At 55.3% G+C, this 13,832-nt stretch overlaps 6 protein-coding genes across 6 annotated transcripts; 2 read left to right on the top strand and 4 right to left on the bottom strand.

The window, feature by feature from the left end:
* Positions 1 to 916: 916 nt before the first annotated feature.
* ACRALDRAFT_2118417 (uncharacterized protein) lies at positions 917 to 2,663 on the bottom strand. The gene has a single exon (XM_071023796.1). The coding sequence runs from the start codon at positions 2,416 to 2,418 to the stop codon at positions 1,153 to 1,155; it is 1,266 nt and encodes a 421-aa protein (XP_070876564.1). The 5' UTR covers positions 2,419 to 2,663; the 3' UTR covers positions 917 to 1,152.
* Positions 2,664 to 3,561: 898 nt separating this feature from the next.
* Positions 3,562 to 4,936, top strand: ACRALDRAFT_2025313 (uncharacterized protein; the record flags this gene model as incomplete). Its single annotated transcript, XM_071020303.1, has 2 exons — positions 3,562 to 3,811; positions 3,900 to 4,936. 2 exons carry the CDS (start codon positions 3,562 to 3,564, stop codon positions 4,934 to 4,936), a joined length of 1,287 nt encoding a protein of 428 aa, XP_070876563.1.
* A 347-nt stretch (positions 4,937 to 5,283) lies between these two features.
* ACRALDRAFT_2100522 (uncharacterized protein) lies at positions 5,284 to 9,022 on the bottom strand (the record flags this gene model as incomplete). Its single annotated transcript, XM_071023013.1, has 6 exons — positions 5,284 to 6,483; positions 6,563 to 6,996; positions 7,071 to 7,617; positions 7,686 to 7,828; positions 7,897 to 8,685; positions 8,770 to 9,022. The coding sequence occupies 6 exons, from the start codon at positions 9,020 to 9,022 to the stop codon at positions 5,284 to 5,286; spliced, it is 3,366 nt and encodes a 1,121-aa protein (XP_070876562.1).
* A 614-nt stretch (positions 9,023 to 9,636) lies between these two features.
* Positions 9,637 to 11,131, bottom strand: ACRALDRAFT_1060883 (uncharacterized protein). The gene is made up of 3 exons (XM_071016320.1): positions 10,948 to 11,131; positions 10,348 to 10,883; positions 9,637 to 10,242 (listed from the first exon to the last, which is right to left on the bottom strand). The coding sequence occupies exons 1-3, from the start codon at positions 10,972 to 10,974 to the stop codon at positions 10,149 to 10,151; spliced, it is 657 nt and encodes a 218-aa protein (XP_070876561.1). The 5' UTR covers positions 10,975 to 11,131; the 3' UTR covers positions 9,637 to 10,148.
* An 840-nt stretch (positions 11,132 to 11,971) lies between these two features.
* On the top strand, positions 11,972 to 12,505 carry ACRALDRAFT_206832 (uncharacterized protein; the record flags this gene model as incomplete). Its single annotated transcript, XM_071022121.1, has 5 exons — positions 11,972 to 12,012; positions 12,092 to 12,120; positions 12,158 to 12,253; positions 12,277 to 12,338; positions 12,395 to 12,505. 5 exons carry the CDS (start codon positions 11,972 to 11,974, stop codon positions 12,503 to 12,505), a joined length of 339 nt encoding a protein of 112 aa, XP_070876560.1.
* ACRALDRAFT_1060882 (uncharacterized protein) lies at positions 12,147 to 13,763 on the bottom strand. The gene is made up of 5 exons (XM_071016319.1): positions 13,621 to 13,763; positions 13,524 to 13,563; positions 12,895 to 13,271; positions 12,624 to 12,832; positions 12,147 to 12,561 (listed from the first exon to the last, which is right to left on the bottom strand). The coding sequence occupies exons 1-5, from the start codon at positions 13,658 to 13,660 to the stop codon at positions 12,541 to 12,543; spliced, it is 687 nt and encodes a 228-aa protein (XP_070876559.1). The 5' UTR covers positions 13,661 to 13,763; the 3' UTR covers positions 12,147 to 12,540.
* Positions 13,764 to 13,832: the final 69 nt, after the last annotated feature.

Raw genomic sequence — 13,832 nt, 5'->3', positions numbered from 1 at the left:
CAGAGTCTTGTGGCTAATATCGTCCTAGGCCATTGGACGAGCGTCGACGAATGAGATTGTAAATCGGCAGCATCAGATCTATTCGTACGGCGAGCGATTGCTTTGTATATATCGTAACAGAGAAGGAGAAGTGCTTTGTCAACTGCAAGGTAATGATCGTAATGATCAAATCAACAGCCACACACGGCCAAAACTGGCTAAAGGTAATCAATCTCTGTGCACCCATCACACTGCAACGTCCGTTCGACAAGTCCCGATTGGTGGTGCCCCTCCGCCTTGCGGTTGGGTGTCACTGCGCAATCCCTGCACGCGCGAAAACTTGGTCCTCGGCTCGACTTGCCCTCTCAGGATTCAGGGTCCTGGAGAGCCGGCCGTTGTACTTTGGAGAATCATTTGCCGCAAGGCAAAGCATGTCGCTACAATAGCTCTCCAGGAATGTATCCAGTTGGCCAGTATTCAAGGCAATGAATGAACTGTCGAGTTTGGCCAAATCCTTTGTCTTTGGGGCAATGGATAGTTTCGTTCAGATTCCAGGGTGAATAGCCGCCCGATGATCCTAGTATTTATCCATAATAAACGAGATCCATACAACGTACGCATACGAAGTATATTAAGGGATGTCTCGGGATTCAACTTGTAGGGCAAGCCACAAAGGAGCTACCAACGCCACAAGACTAACTAGGTAATTATTCCTACTATATCCCTCGTCTGAGAGTCGTATCATCCTCCCGACATTGCATCATGTCGTTCGTTCGACTTATCAAGGCCAAGTCAGAAGACTGGAAAAGTGTCCGGGTCAGCATCACCGCAGGGAGAACAAGTCCCTAGCACATCTACTCAAGCAATATCCTTGGGATAGGGGAAAAAATACGAACTAAGGTCGGTCGGTCACTTTGAAACTTTTGGAGAATAGTTAGTTAGTTCCCATAACTCGTCAAATCTCTCGAAGCATGACGACCTTGAACTTGAACTTGCGGACATCCATTCCTGGTAAGGTACAGTGACGAGACAAAACTGTCGAGGAAATGTACTTACAACCTCACGCCAATAGGTAGGCGTAGGGAGGTACATTTGCTCGACATTTGTGTCAACATATTGTTGTACTTAGGCCATGCACATGTATCCATACATAACTACTATGCACCACCACACTCACAGCTTCCGCACTCCCCTGCCGACGCTCCCCGTCTCAAACACTTCGACCAGCCCGGCGCCCATGGCCTCCTCAAGCACCCAGGTAAACCCGAGCCCGTAAAACTCCTTCCACTTGCGCGTCCGCCCGGGCAGCACGCCGGCCCACTCCCCTCGCGCCCGCCGCGCCAACCTGGCTTCGTCGCGCGCGATGCCCCCGTCCCACCGCTCCCTCAACAGGCTCTCGGGCATCTCGCCGAAGCGGGACTTGCCCAGCAGGTCCACCAGGTGCTCGACCGCCGCCGAGACCAGCTTGAGGAAGAGCCCGTGTCCCGGCACGGCGAGGATGTAATCCAGCTCCGACTCGGCGGCGGACCCCGCTAAACGAGCTGGCCCGGCCCCACCCCCACCACCACCTCCAGCCGCGTACAGGGCGCCCGGACCTCCCACGGCCTGAACGGAACCGCTCGGCGCCCTTGCCACGGCCTCCACGCTCGGTAGTAGTTTTCCCGACACCCCCTCTAAAACGGCCGAGGCGGTAGCTGCGTAGCGCAGACCCCGCCGCGCATGCCCATCAACATCACCACCACTACCCCAAGCCCCTCGACTGGTCAGGAAACCGGCGCGTATCAAGGCGTCCTCGACTCGCTGGCCGCCGGGCCCTACGGCACCACGCATGACGACGGCCGCGCGGGGATTCTCAGCCAGGAACCGCAAAAAGGTCTCCTTGGTAACGTCATCGAGCGCCTCGCTGTCCTTTACCAGCCGTTCGTACTCCCCGGCGGCGATGAGTACCTCGCCGAAGCGGCGGCCTCGGACCCGGATCCTCCGCAGTGCGCCCTGGGCCTCCAAGTGGGCGACTTCCCGCTCCACGGCCGCGGGGGATGCTTGCAGCACGGCGTGGACGTGGCCCGTAGTCACGATCGGAGGCATGTCTCGCCTCCTGGACAGGACAGACGCGATACGGGTGCTGGAAAGGCCCGACGCGCGTTCCGGTACGGGGGAGAACATGCGGGATAGGGCGTAGGCCATGGCCTGCGGTACGTCGCGGAGGGAGAGGTCGGTGGCGAGGGTCGCTACGAGGCCCCGGTCGTCGAGGTGATCTTGGAAAAAGTCTTCGTCGTCGGAGTCATGGTGTCTCTGTGCCGGCTTCGTGGGACTTGCGTTTTTGCTGGTTTTGCTGCTGCTGCCGCTGTTGTTCGCCTTTCGCGGTGAGAGCGACTGGGTGGATTTTGGCCTTGATTTTGTTATCCTACCTCCTTTGAGGAGAGAGTGTAGGCTGGACATTTTTTTTTCCCTCTATTTTTCCTGTTCGGTTCTTATTCTTTTCAAACTCGTTGGTTTTCTTTTATTTCATCCCTCTCCATTCTTCCTCATTCCCCGCTAATTTTTCCCGTGGCAAACTTTGAATTCTTTTTGACGATCATGTAACCATGAGCTACGTCCCATAAGAGGCGAAAAAGAAGCTAGAAGCCCAGTCTGCGACGTGTAGGCAACACTTGTGAAAGACTTTCAGGACTTCGCCAGGGTAGTGTCCCTGTAGTTGAGGCTTGGGAAGATCGGTTAAAGCGACTCGGATAGATAGATACCTTGGAGGTTATGGTTGTTCGGGTCAGAACTTGCTATCAGAACGTGGGGTTCCCCTCCTCATTCGCCAGCGTCAATCAAGTCATGTGAACTCCCAAGTGACCTAGGTAAGGTAGAGGTACGAGTTGCAAGCAGTACCTGTACACAGTACGTTGTACTTCGTACGTACTTCGCACACCCCCCGTAGAATTTACTCGACATCAACATTTAGACGCGGCCTTCCCATCAACAAAGACGATCTTCTTCCCCCTTCTTACATTACACCACAACGTACCGTACACTACGCTGGTACTTGACGACACCCTACCTCTCGCCAAACAAGACCGCCAAGCTTTATGAATGAAACCCACTGAGGGCGGGGGAGGCGGATGGCCCGCTAATGATGGCGCACCTCACCGACACTCCCGCATGGCATCCCCTGTCCTGGTTCGGGTCATCATTCCCTCCACCCACCCAAAAGCCCAACCAAAAAGAATACCGGCCTCATGATAGGTTGTTTCGCCCCCATTGGCTCTACGGCAAGCTGAATATGGTCTTGGTCGCCAAACAGGGCCATGCTGGGATGCGCAGCGTAGGTAAAAGCAATCATCCCAGGACTGTTGGCATGCAGGTGACCACCTTGGGGCGAGAGTCCAAGCCCCAAGGCAGCTTTGGAGGCTGCTCGCCTGGCACGGTTTCCCCCTATGTATTTACACATTTCCCCCGGCTGTCCTTTGCTTTTAAACATGTAGGTAGTCGGACAAACGAGGCTCGACAAAACCACGCAACAGGTCGTCTCCGTCTTCCCTTCGTCTTCCCCACCAAGCCCCTCGACTTGGAAGAAAACGAAACGCGCCGCCTGCCATGCTTCGACTCCCGGCCGTCCTCGTCCTTGCCCTCTGGGCTGCAGCCCGTCCGTCATGTGCCAACCAGATACCGCAGCTCGCCATAGAGCTACTATTCACAATCGATGCGTCCGAGTCGCAGCTCACCGATGTTCTCGTGCCAGAAATCGGCGCAAACTCGTCCGTCATGCCCGCCATGGACATGGCCTCTAACGGACTGGGGCCCCTTGCTCTCATGCCAAGGCAGAGCCAATGCGACCCAGGATACTGTACGTTCAACAGCGGACATTCCGTCCCTCCCAGAGACATCATGAACCGCTGGCGACGACGATAATAATCCCCTTTCCCCTTCTGCAGACCTCTGTTCAACCAGCACATGGTGCTGTCCCAACGGCGACACATGCGTACCACCCCGTAACTGCTGCCCGGGGAACAGGAGAAAGTGCAGTGCCACCAGTTGCTACGACCCGTCCAGCGAGAAGTGCTGCAGCGACTACATCGTCTGCCCCATCGGCTGGGACTGCGTCGGCGGCGGCTGCTGCCCCGCCGGACAGAAACGCTGCGGCAACTCCAAGTGCTACGACCCGAACACCCAGACCTGCTGCACCGGTCCCGGTACCGTCTGGGCCTGCGGCCGCTCCCAGGAGTGTTGCCCCAACGGCTACTGCCGCAACCCAAACACCCAGACCTGCTGCGAGAGGGGCGCCTGCGACAACGACACCACCTGCTGCCGGCACCAGTGCTGTTACTCTCATGGCTACTGCGCTTCGGACGGCTACTGCCAGACCTGCCCAATACCAACGACCACCAGCACCGCAACCATGACCTTCAACACCGCCGTGTACCACACCGTCACCAGCACCAGCGACCCTGCCCCCCAGACCAACAACGCCCCTCTCTTTACCTGCGTTCCCATGACCGCCACCAATACAGAGGGCGCCACCCTCGAACTGGCCAAGAACTGCGCCCTCAAATACAACCCACCCACTACCATCACCGCTGCCGCTGCCGCCGTCCTCGCCCGCGAACCTGACCCCGACACCACCCCCGCGCCCAATGCCCTCCTGCCGCGCCAGGCGGGTTGCACGCCCTTCATGACGTACACGAGTATCGTGTGGGCCACGCGCACCACCACGACCACCCTGACGCGCTCGACGACGATCAGCGGACCTGGCCACGGCAGAGGGTTCTCGTGTCCCGAGATGAAGGCCACCAATGCCGCCGGCGATGTTCTGGCCATGGGCAAGTCGTGCGTCCTGTCCTTCACGGCTGCCGCCGATCAGGGCGGTGGTCCAACCGGTCCAACCGGTGGCGCGGGCTTGCCGTGGAGCTCGGCTGTCGCCATGCGGACTTGGGCGGTTGTCGCTGCTTGCGTTGTCTACGTTATGATGTAGGACAGCCTTGGTAAGTTGATGCTGCGCATTTCGATTAGTATGGGAGTCGTTTAACGAGCCTGCGTCGAGTGATCCCCGGGAATATTGCATGATACCCTCAAGCACCTCATAGCTTTAATGATAATAATGGAATACTCGCCCTGGTTGGGTTCCCACGGGAGTACATGAGCGGCTCGTTCTGGGAATATTGACTTGAGTGTCCCACATGTAGAGCAAAGAAGATACAATAGGTTCGAATGGCCTCCAATGCCTTTTCCCTTTCAAACTGAAACATTGCTGCTCTATTCGACACTCGTCATTCAACTTTCGCAAAGCAAATTACCGCAACCCAAACCTACCCTCGTCCATCACCCCGCCATCGTCAGCGTGTACGAAGTAATGGAGCTCATCCTCTCGCTCGTGAGCTTCAACGAGATGCGCAAAAGCTCCCGCGCAACCTCCGGCTCGTCCTTCTGCAACCTGCCCCAGCCGTCCCTGTCCATCAGCCAGACCACGCAGTCCCTCTCCACCACCACGTCCGCCGTCCGGTCCGTCTCCGAGAAGAAAGGCAGCTCGCCGCACGTCGTCCCGGCCACGATGCTCTCGGCCAACCAGCCCTGCGGCAAGTCGTACTCGGCCCGCAGGATACCCTCCTCCACCAGGTAGAACCCGTTGGCCGGGTCGCCCCGCCGGAACAGCACCGTCCCCGTCGTGTACTCCCGGCGGACAAAGTACGGCGTCGCCCGGAACCAAAAGTCCTCGTTCTGCTTGCTGACGCTCTGGAAGATCTGCAACATGAGCCGGAGCGGCTCCTTGAAGCTCCGCCACCGGGCACCGCGCCACGTTTCCGTGCTGCTCAGCACGTCCTTGGCGGCTTCGTGCAAGTGGCTTTGACGCGGCGAGTTGACCACGACTTCCGGCGAGGACCCGATGCCCGGCTTTATCGGTACGTCCAAACTGGACGACGGCGCGTTGCGGCCATCTCCGTGGAACTCTTCCTCGCTGGCGTACAGCGTCTTGAGAAGCTCGTTCTCGCAACTCTCCAGCGCCGAGTTGAGATCCGGAAGCAGAGTCACTTCGACGGATCCTTTGCCGAGGCCGACTGCCCGCAAGGTGCGGCCCAGGTCACTCTCCGCGTCGGCTCCGCTGATGATGAGAATGACCCCCTTGTTATCCAGCAACCGGCTGATGGTGTTGAATGCCTCCCCCCCGGAATAGTCCAGCCCGGTGACGTGGTACACATCCAGCACCAGGAACTTGATGGGTCGCTCCGAGAAGGTGTCGTCCTCGATCAACGTCCTGATTTTCTCTTCCACGCTCACAATAGTCCCAAAGAACAGGTACCCCGTCAATTTTACAATGTAGATTTGCCGCCTGGCCTGCTGCAGATACCGCTGCTGAGAAGGGTTCCGACGCACGGTTGATCCCACAACCTCGCCGCTGTGGCTTGCTCGGACGGCGGGTACCCTGGACGTTTGAATGATCAGGGAGACGAAAGCAAGCAAAACGCCTACGCCGATTCCAATGACAAAGTCGTAAATGCCCATGATGAGCACAATAGCTATCACCTGCGACAGTATGTGTTAGCAGCGGCGTCTTCTCCAAAATTGCCTGGAAGAGTTTGGTGAAAATAAAAGGCTCACTTACCGTCAGATATTCAGCCAGCTTCAATTTCTTCCTGGGCAACCACACGGCCTCTAGCAAAAGTTCGAAGCCGAGGTCAAAGATGAGGGTTCCGACCATCATAACAGGTATGTACCCAATGGTGGCCGGCCCGATCGTCATGACGCCAAAGGTCGCCGCTGCCAGTATGAAGCCGGCGAGACGGCTGTCACCGCCAGACCTCATGAAGAAGACGGTGTTGGCGTAGACCAGGTAGTTCTGAATACTGCCTGCAAGCCCGGAGAGCAAGTTGGAATAGCCGTGGAGCTTGAGCTCCTTGTCGAGATTTACGTGATCCTCTCCCGTCTGCAACGCCAAAGCGGGCACATTGATCGGGACATGAAGAATTCCAAAGAACGTGAGGGCCAGCATGGCCGGTACTGTATCTACCACGGCATCCCATCGCACGAGGTGGAATTCTTTGATTTCCGTTCGTCAGTGATTTCAAACAGGCGAGAAAAGGGGGAGGGGGAACCGTCAGGGCGCAACTCACTGTACAATGTCCAGAAATACCACCAGGGCTCGTCTGCCGGCGGGCCATGGAAAATCCAGCCGTTGTCACGGAGGCGGTCGACATTCAGGGGTTCTATGACAGCGACCAGGAAATAGAATATGACGGGAATGGCGATGATGTAGAGGGGGAGGAAGTGCTTTGAGGTCACCTTGGATTGGCCGTAGAAGAGGACGACGGCCAGCAAGAAAGGGAAGACCCAGAGGAGAACCGTGTCGGGCTGGAGTAGTTTGCGCAACGTCTCCAGGTCGTATTCGAGGCTGCCACTCAAGCGAGCTGTTACTTCGAAGCCGGTGGCAACAAGAAACCAACCAACGCCGCCGATGCACCCGATGAGGATGTGCCTGGGAATAAATCCGACCATGTAGCCAAAGTTGAACTGGCCCATGAGGTAGAAAACGCTTCCTGTCATTACCGAGCTAAGGGCGTAGGACGTGATGGTTGTGGCAATGACGGCGTCGGGTTGGTCCTCACCAACAATGTCGGTGATGGTTTGAGCCATATTGTGGAAGAAGGGAACAACTTCAATCTGAGCCCAGGAATTAGCAAAGACCCGGCGATAGGGATTTAACGCACAAAGAGGGCGAGAAGACATACCAACTCTGATCCAACAGCACCCTTGAATTTGCTGCGAGCCGAAAATATGAGCTGGGAGACGATGGTGCTCACGTAGAATATGGAAATTCCAGCAGAGCCAAGATGGGAAAATATGGGCTTGCCCAGGGGGAACAGGATCATTCCTGAGTAGCCAGCGTTAGCCCCTAATCCAACCGAGACATAGATTCGACCTCATCGCAAGGCGACTCACCGTAAGATAGCGCATCGAGAACGTTGAGCAACAGTCCAACCACGACGGCCGGCAGACAGGAAGCCGGGGTGACCACCAAATTTCGCCAAAGCGCCTTGGGCGTCCAGATGCTGGGATTCGTAGCAGCCCTGGCCGCATGTACGCAGCAAGTTTGGACGCGTCGCCCAACTTTCCTCATCCTGCCCCGCCATCGCCTAGGTGGCTCGGGCTTCTTCTGGCTCTCGACGTCGGGTAGAGTGCCCCTCCCATTGCTGTAGTGAGTCTCGACAGAAGGCTGGCGTTTGAGGAGGGGCGTGTGTTCGCTCGATTCTTCTTCGACAGTCTCTGGGTGCAGCTGTTCCTCATTCCTCTCGCGCGAACGTGAGCGCTTGCGCACAGTCAACCCTTCATCGGAAGCGTGACGTTCGGGCGATGTGCCCTGGCGCGACTGGGGAGGAGACTTGCGCAGCAGGGTAGTCAATATGGATGGGCTTTCGTCAGGGACGCCTTCTCCAACCCCGCCTTCAGCCCAATGCTGTTCTTCGGCGGGAGACGAGGGCTCGGAAACCTCCACGATTGCGTCGGAGGTATAGTGAGGGTGTTCCGGGCCAGCGGCAGGGACATGGTCGTGGGTCTCATGAGTGAGGGTCCCAGTCCGAAGCTGAGGCGGGGGCAGTGGCGTCTGGGAGCGTCGACGACTTAAGAAGGCGGGAGCTTGTGGAATAGTTCTCTTGTCGGATAGAAGATACGAGGCCAACTCGGCGGTATCTTCACGGACGCTACGGGCATCCTCAGCAATATGGGCAGGGCCTACTCTCACGGTTAACATGATTCCTACAATGCCTGGACCAACTAAGGACCTGGGAAGAGCTTTGAAAAGGAAGGCTGGCGTACCTAGGTCATCCCTAAGGGAACTGTGAATGAAGGATCGGATGGGTTCTCTCGGTACAGAAGAGGCAAAGATGGCCGATGACCTCGACGCATCGGCCGTTGGCGGATGAAGGCTGTGAGACGGGCTGTGAGAAGGGCTTCCCACAGGCGATGTGTCTGCGTTGTCACGTCCAGGCCCAGGTGAAGACCCGGGCCAGTGGAACGTCAGGGACGAGGCCCGCCTTCGCCATGGAGTAGAGCCGGACGGGGAGGACATGGCGATATTGACATATCATGGGCCAATGGCGCAGATGTTAGTCGTCACAGGCAGCGCCAGGGGAAATGTCTGGCAGAAAGCCTACGATTTTCCTTCTCTTTTCCTAATTCCTGCTAAGCTAGCGGAGCCAAGGGAAGTCAAGTCAAGTCAAACCTCGAATAGGGACTAGGAGTGAATGAGAAGATGTGAGATGATTTTTTTCTCCAGATAGATCCGCAATGAAGAGCCGCAGGCCGGATAACAGAACCATCACCACAATTTGGCTACTGATAAACGAGAAATTGATAGACGAGAGCAAGTACCTAGGTATTAGAGGGAACGATAAGATAGAGTTCTACGGGGTGGCGTATGAGGCAGCTTTGATGGATGGATGTCTTCACATCGGTAATCATCCGGATATACTAAGTACAGCAAGTTACCTAGCTACCTATAGCGGATCCCGACAGAATTTCTGTCCGTGGCTCCAATATGCAGCAAGCTAGGCCCAAACCATTCAGCAGGCCCCGCACGGCCGTAACGCATTAAGCTTCCATTGCGTCATGCCCTTTTCTTTTCTTTTCCATCTTCTTTTCCATGTGGCTTCTTCCTGGGCGGGTCCATCAACATCGTGTATTGCGTTACGTTAGGGGAGCCCGAGTTATTAGGTAGGTACTTCATTGATGTCCTGCACTGCAGTAACAAGTATCTTGGTACGTACCTAGGTACAGTAAACCGTCCAGAATACCAAGTCCTGCAACTCGAGTATCAATCCTGCGGTCGAGGGACATATCTCAATTAAAAATGCCAATTACATTAGTATGACTATAGTAACACGGTTCAAACCTGATTTGAAGAAATAGGACGATAAAAAGCTGACCTTAATTCGTCGGTATTTCTTCAGACCGATCGCAATCCGGTAATCGTGCCAGGCGCAGGTCCGGTCCCAGTCAATGTTCTGCATGTCAGCCGACGGGAGCATGCAGGCTGCTAGCGCAACACTCGCCCAACTCCTGCGTCGGTTAAACCCTTCACAGAGTACGCTGGAATCGCATCACAGTGAAAGACGCTTGGCTACCTTAGACCATCAACCCCGGACCGCACTCTTATTCAATGGACTTTATACAGCGCGCGCGTCATGATCTGTTCTTTAGTCAAGCTTTTGCAAGTATCCTTGGGCTATCAACCGCTCGACATCCCCCTGTCGGACATAGAATTGGCTGTTCTTAGTGAGGGTGATGGCACTGTCATTCATAAAGTTAAAACGTGGACTCGGACTCGGCTTAGGTAGGGACGAAGATAGCGGAGGTAACAGGAATGAAACGATGGGAAACGGGAACAGCACGTACCCATACTCTGTCTGGATTTCCCCAGCATCCTTCAAAACCCGAACGTCAATGAACAGGTCCCGCGGCGGCTCCAAGCTTCCCGTCAAGTCAATGTCCGTCCACTGTCCCTTGTAGGCCGCCAGCAGGTCCCCATACTGCCTGACATATTCCTCTTCTTGCGGGCTGAGGCTGCTCGTTGCCCCGTCGCCGCTGGCCAGCCTACTTCCCGCGTGGCCTCCCGAGTCATTGTCCCGGACCTGCTGCCCGCGCAGATCGAGCACGTCGACGCCGTTCCACACCAGTTCTTCCAGCTTGTCCGTCCGCGTCCGATGGTAGGCCAGGAGGCACCGCTTGTTCCTCCGCATCGAGAGATGGTTCACGAGGAGCGTGCACGCCGTCGCTTGGTCCGCCGAGGGATCGAATGAGCCTTGGAATGGCTCGAGGAGCTCCGTCACATCTTTGTCCAGGTCCCGGACTTCTCGCGTCACGGCGCGTACAATTTCGGGTTGGTAGGGCGGAAGGTGCGCGAGGTTCTGTATCCGCTTGGCATGTTGTACCTGGGAGCGCGTTAGCCAATATCACCAAGGGCCGACTGTGTGTGTGCGTGCGGGTTTGTCGAACCAACTTGTTCCCTAAATCGCCATACATCTGGGATGTCCGACCAAGGTCCCTTTCGACTACGCCAACGGCAGCTGCGCGGACATGCAGGCGAGGATGAGCTGGAGAAGCACGGCGAAGGCTTGGTGTTCACTTCCAGGATTCGTGGGAAAGCAGTTGTTCGCGAAGAATATGCCCCTCAATCACGATCACACCCAAGGTACAATTGTTTAGGTACCCAAGGTACATCCAGGAGATCCGTTTTGGCAGCACCCTAATCGGGTAAATAGTGCTCACCGCCCTGACCCACCACCTCCTGTCGGCTCTGAACGACTTGTGCCGAAGGTGGCATCACGACGGGAAATTCAGTAATAGTTTTGAAGCAAGTACGAAGTATGCCCATCTGATAAACGCGAAGGTCGCAACCTCATTGTGGATGATATAATCTTGTATGTTAAGTAGAGACCACATGGAATTGAGCCTGCGGATACGGGCCATCCATACAAGTCCACATCAACTCGAATTTCAATATAATGCTTCATGCCTTCCGTTATCGAGCTTTAAGTTTATCGTACCAGAGTGAGGGGATGGGATGGGACAGGCGCCGCCTTAGTGGAACGGGTGTTTATGGCCTTTCTTAAGCTTCGAGCTCGTGTGCTGTATTAGCATCTGGACCGCAGAATCATACGTATCAGTATTCTGACTTCCAACGAGTGGGCAAGTGTGCCAAATGCCGAACCATACCGACCGTCCACGGAGAGGAGACACGAAACTCGAAGATGTTGGTGTATACAACGAACATGTCCAAAAGGTCATTGCAGGGCGCTGGGTAGAGACTGGAGAAGGAAAAGAAACTCCACGGAAAGTCCCGTTCGATAACCCAACAGCTTGCTGGATCTTCAGGAGTAATGGCAACGATCCAACTACAGAATAAATAGTTGTAGGTGGAAAAAACTGCGGCTGGCTACCGATGTTCCAGGAATCCATTATGCTCTACGCTGCTGAAGGCCGTTGAGGTGTTCGTGGATGCATCGTACCGTCTTTGACAATGCTACATGAAAAATGCGATGCAGACTTGTTGGAGCCCACGTAGAGCAATGGTACTAGCGTTTTTCGGAATACTGTGGGTGTTAGGAGAGAGTAACACCCACTGACTGAAAACGCCAAGGAGCAGTCCGAATGGCGTCAATAATTTACGTCGACATATCACTGACCTGCCGGGTGCATGACTGAGATTACATTGATGAGTACGGGTCGAACCGCGGCTGTATAAATGGGAACAATAGTCCGACACCGGAGTCATGGCCTCACTCATGCGAGTATCGAGTATGTGCATTGCATTGATCATTCAAGCTCGACATGACGAGCTGATACTATTTTTTCTCATAAGGCACTGGCTAGCCAGCCTGACCCGAGTTCCATGTAGTTGCCTATCGTTGTATTTCCATTCATGATTTCATGTTCGTGGAAGTCTATGGTAGGCGCCGTGCCGTTCCGCATAAAACCCTCCCAGGGTTACCTGAAAAACCGTGCCGCCCAATCCCTTCCAGTGCCCATGTCCCCTAACCATCATGCCTCATAAACCAGTCATGCCTCCAATTCGTTGATTGGATATACTTAGAGCTTTTGCATAGCAGCCTGGAAGGATTGTCATGTTAGTACGTGTACAAGATGGACAGTTATGCAAGAGAACGACTTACAATATCGGTGGACTGGACGTAGTCCTCAAACTCCTCGATCTCCTCTTGGAGCTCGCTGACGCCGATCTTCTCATCCTCAACAACCATGTTGATCTGGAGCTTCTTGATACCGAAGCCAAGGGGCACGAGCTGAGAGGCACCCCAGACGAGGCCGTCCTTCTCGATGCCACGCACTGCGGCCTCAAGGGCAGCCATGTCGGTCTCGTCGTCTAGAGTCCGGTTAGTCACAAGTTCAATCTTTCAAGCAGCAACTGACGGAATCACGACGCACCCCAGGGCTTGATGTCCATAGTGACAATGGACTTGGCGGCAGGCTTGGGCTTGGCCTCCTTCTTCTTCCTGTATTCGGCAAGTCGCTCCTCGCGGACGCGGGCAGCCTCCTCGTCTTCCTCCTCATCGTCGCTGCCGAACAGGTCGACATCGTCATCCTCCTCCTCCTCAGCAGCCTTGGCAGGGTTCAGGGTAGCCTCGCCAGACTCAGGGCCGTAGACGGAATAAGGCTTGGTGGCATCGCCGGGCAGGGTAGCAAAGTCACCCTCGTAAGTGGCGATGTGCTTGTACCATCTGGCGGCATGGGGGTACTTCTCCTCGTTGGGAGAGGAGGTCAGGGCCTTGTAGACGGCGACATCGGCCTGGGACGGCGAGTTGCTGAAACCAGATTGTCAGTCAGGCAGTTCTCATTATTGCATTGGCAAAAAGAGAAAAAAAAAAGAATCAAAAGGCAGAGGATCAGAGTTGCGTGAAACGCTGGGTTGTGACTTCAGTTCGCGGGTCTTGAGTCCGCTCAGAAACACGGACCATAATTTCTCATCAGAGTGCCGAGAATACGCTCCGAGCCAGACATGGAGTCTAGGCAAGGGTTGCGAAGACATAATAGAATCAGAGGCAAAAACAACTTACCCGACAATGTAAGAACGTTCGGTGAGCCAGCCGTTGAGCGCTTAATCTCCAATTAGCAAACGATCAAGAGAAGTCGCTGGAGGTCGCAAGGACGTACTGGCAGCACCAGCGTCGGTGAGAAGGTCGGCGAAGCCCATTGTTAAGAAGTGAGGTATCTTTGGAAGAAAAAGAGAGAGGAGGAATCTGGGAAGGGGAAATACTGGGAGAGAGAGAATATAAAGGTGTTGTAGTAAGGAGAGATTGGAGGTGGGGGGGCTGGGAAATTTTTACTTCCTCTTTTTTTTTCACAGCACGGGCCCCTCATCTCGT

The sequence above is a fragment of the Sodiomyces alcalophilus genome (assembly GCF_042370955.1).
Source record: "Sodiomyces alcalophilus JCM 7366 unplaced genomic scaffold ACRALscaffold_2, whole genome shotgun sequence".
Lineage (NCBI taxonomy): Eukaryota > Fungi > Ascomycota > Sordariomycetes > Glomerellales > Plectosphaerellaceae > Sodiomyces > Sodiomyces alcalophilus.
Note: the sequence above shows the minus strand (reverse complement) of the source record. Positions and strands in the feature narration are given on the sequence as shown.

Excerpts from the sequence above, each read along its gene's own strand:
- ACRALDRAFT_2118417 (XM_071023796.1), bottom strand. The coding sequence starts at position 2,418 with ATGTCCAGCCTACACTCTCTCCTCAAAGGAGGTAGGATAACAAAATCA.
- ACRALDRAFT_1060883 (XM_071016320.1), bottom strand. The coding sequence starts at position 10,974 with ATGTATGGCGATTTAGGGAACAAGTTG. Across the intron at positions 10,884-10,947 it reads GCGATTTAGGGAACAAGTTG|GTACAACATGCCAAGCGGAT; the intron begins GTTCGACAAACC and ends ACGCGCTCCCAG. Across the intron at positions 10,243-10,347 it reads GAAATCCAGACAGAGTATGG|TGCCATCACCCTCACTAAGA; the intron begins GTACGTGCTGTT and ends TATGAATGACAG.
- ACRALDRAFT_1060882 (XM_071016319.1), bottom strand. The coding sequence starts at position 13,660 with ATGGGCTTCGCCGACCTTCTCACCGACGCTGGTGCTGCCA. Across the intron at positions 13,272-13,523 it reads GAACGTTCTTACATTGTCGG|CAACTCGCCGTCCCAGGCCG; the intron begins GTAAGTTGTTTT and ends ATCTGGTTTCAG. Across the intron at positions 12,833-12,894 it reads TATGGACATCAAGCCCTGGG|ACGACGAGACCGACATGGCT; the intron begins GTGCGTCGTGAT and ends ACCGGACTCTAG.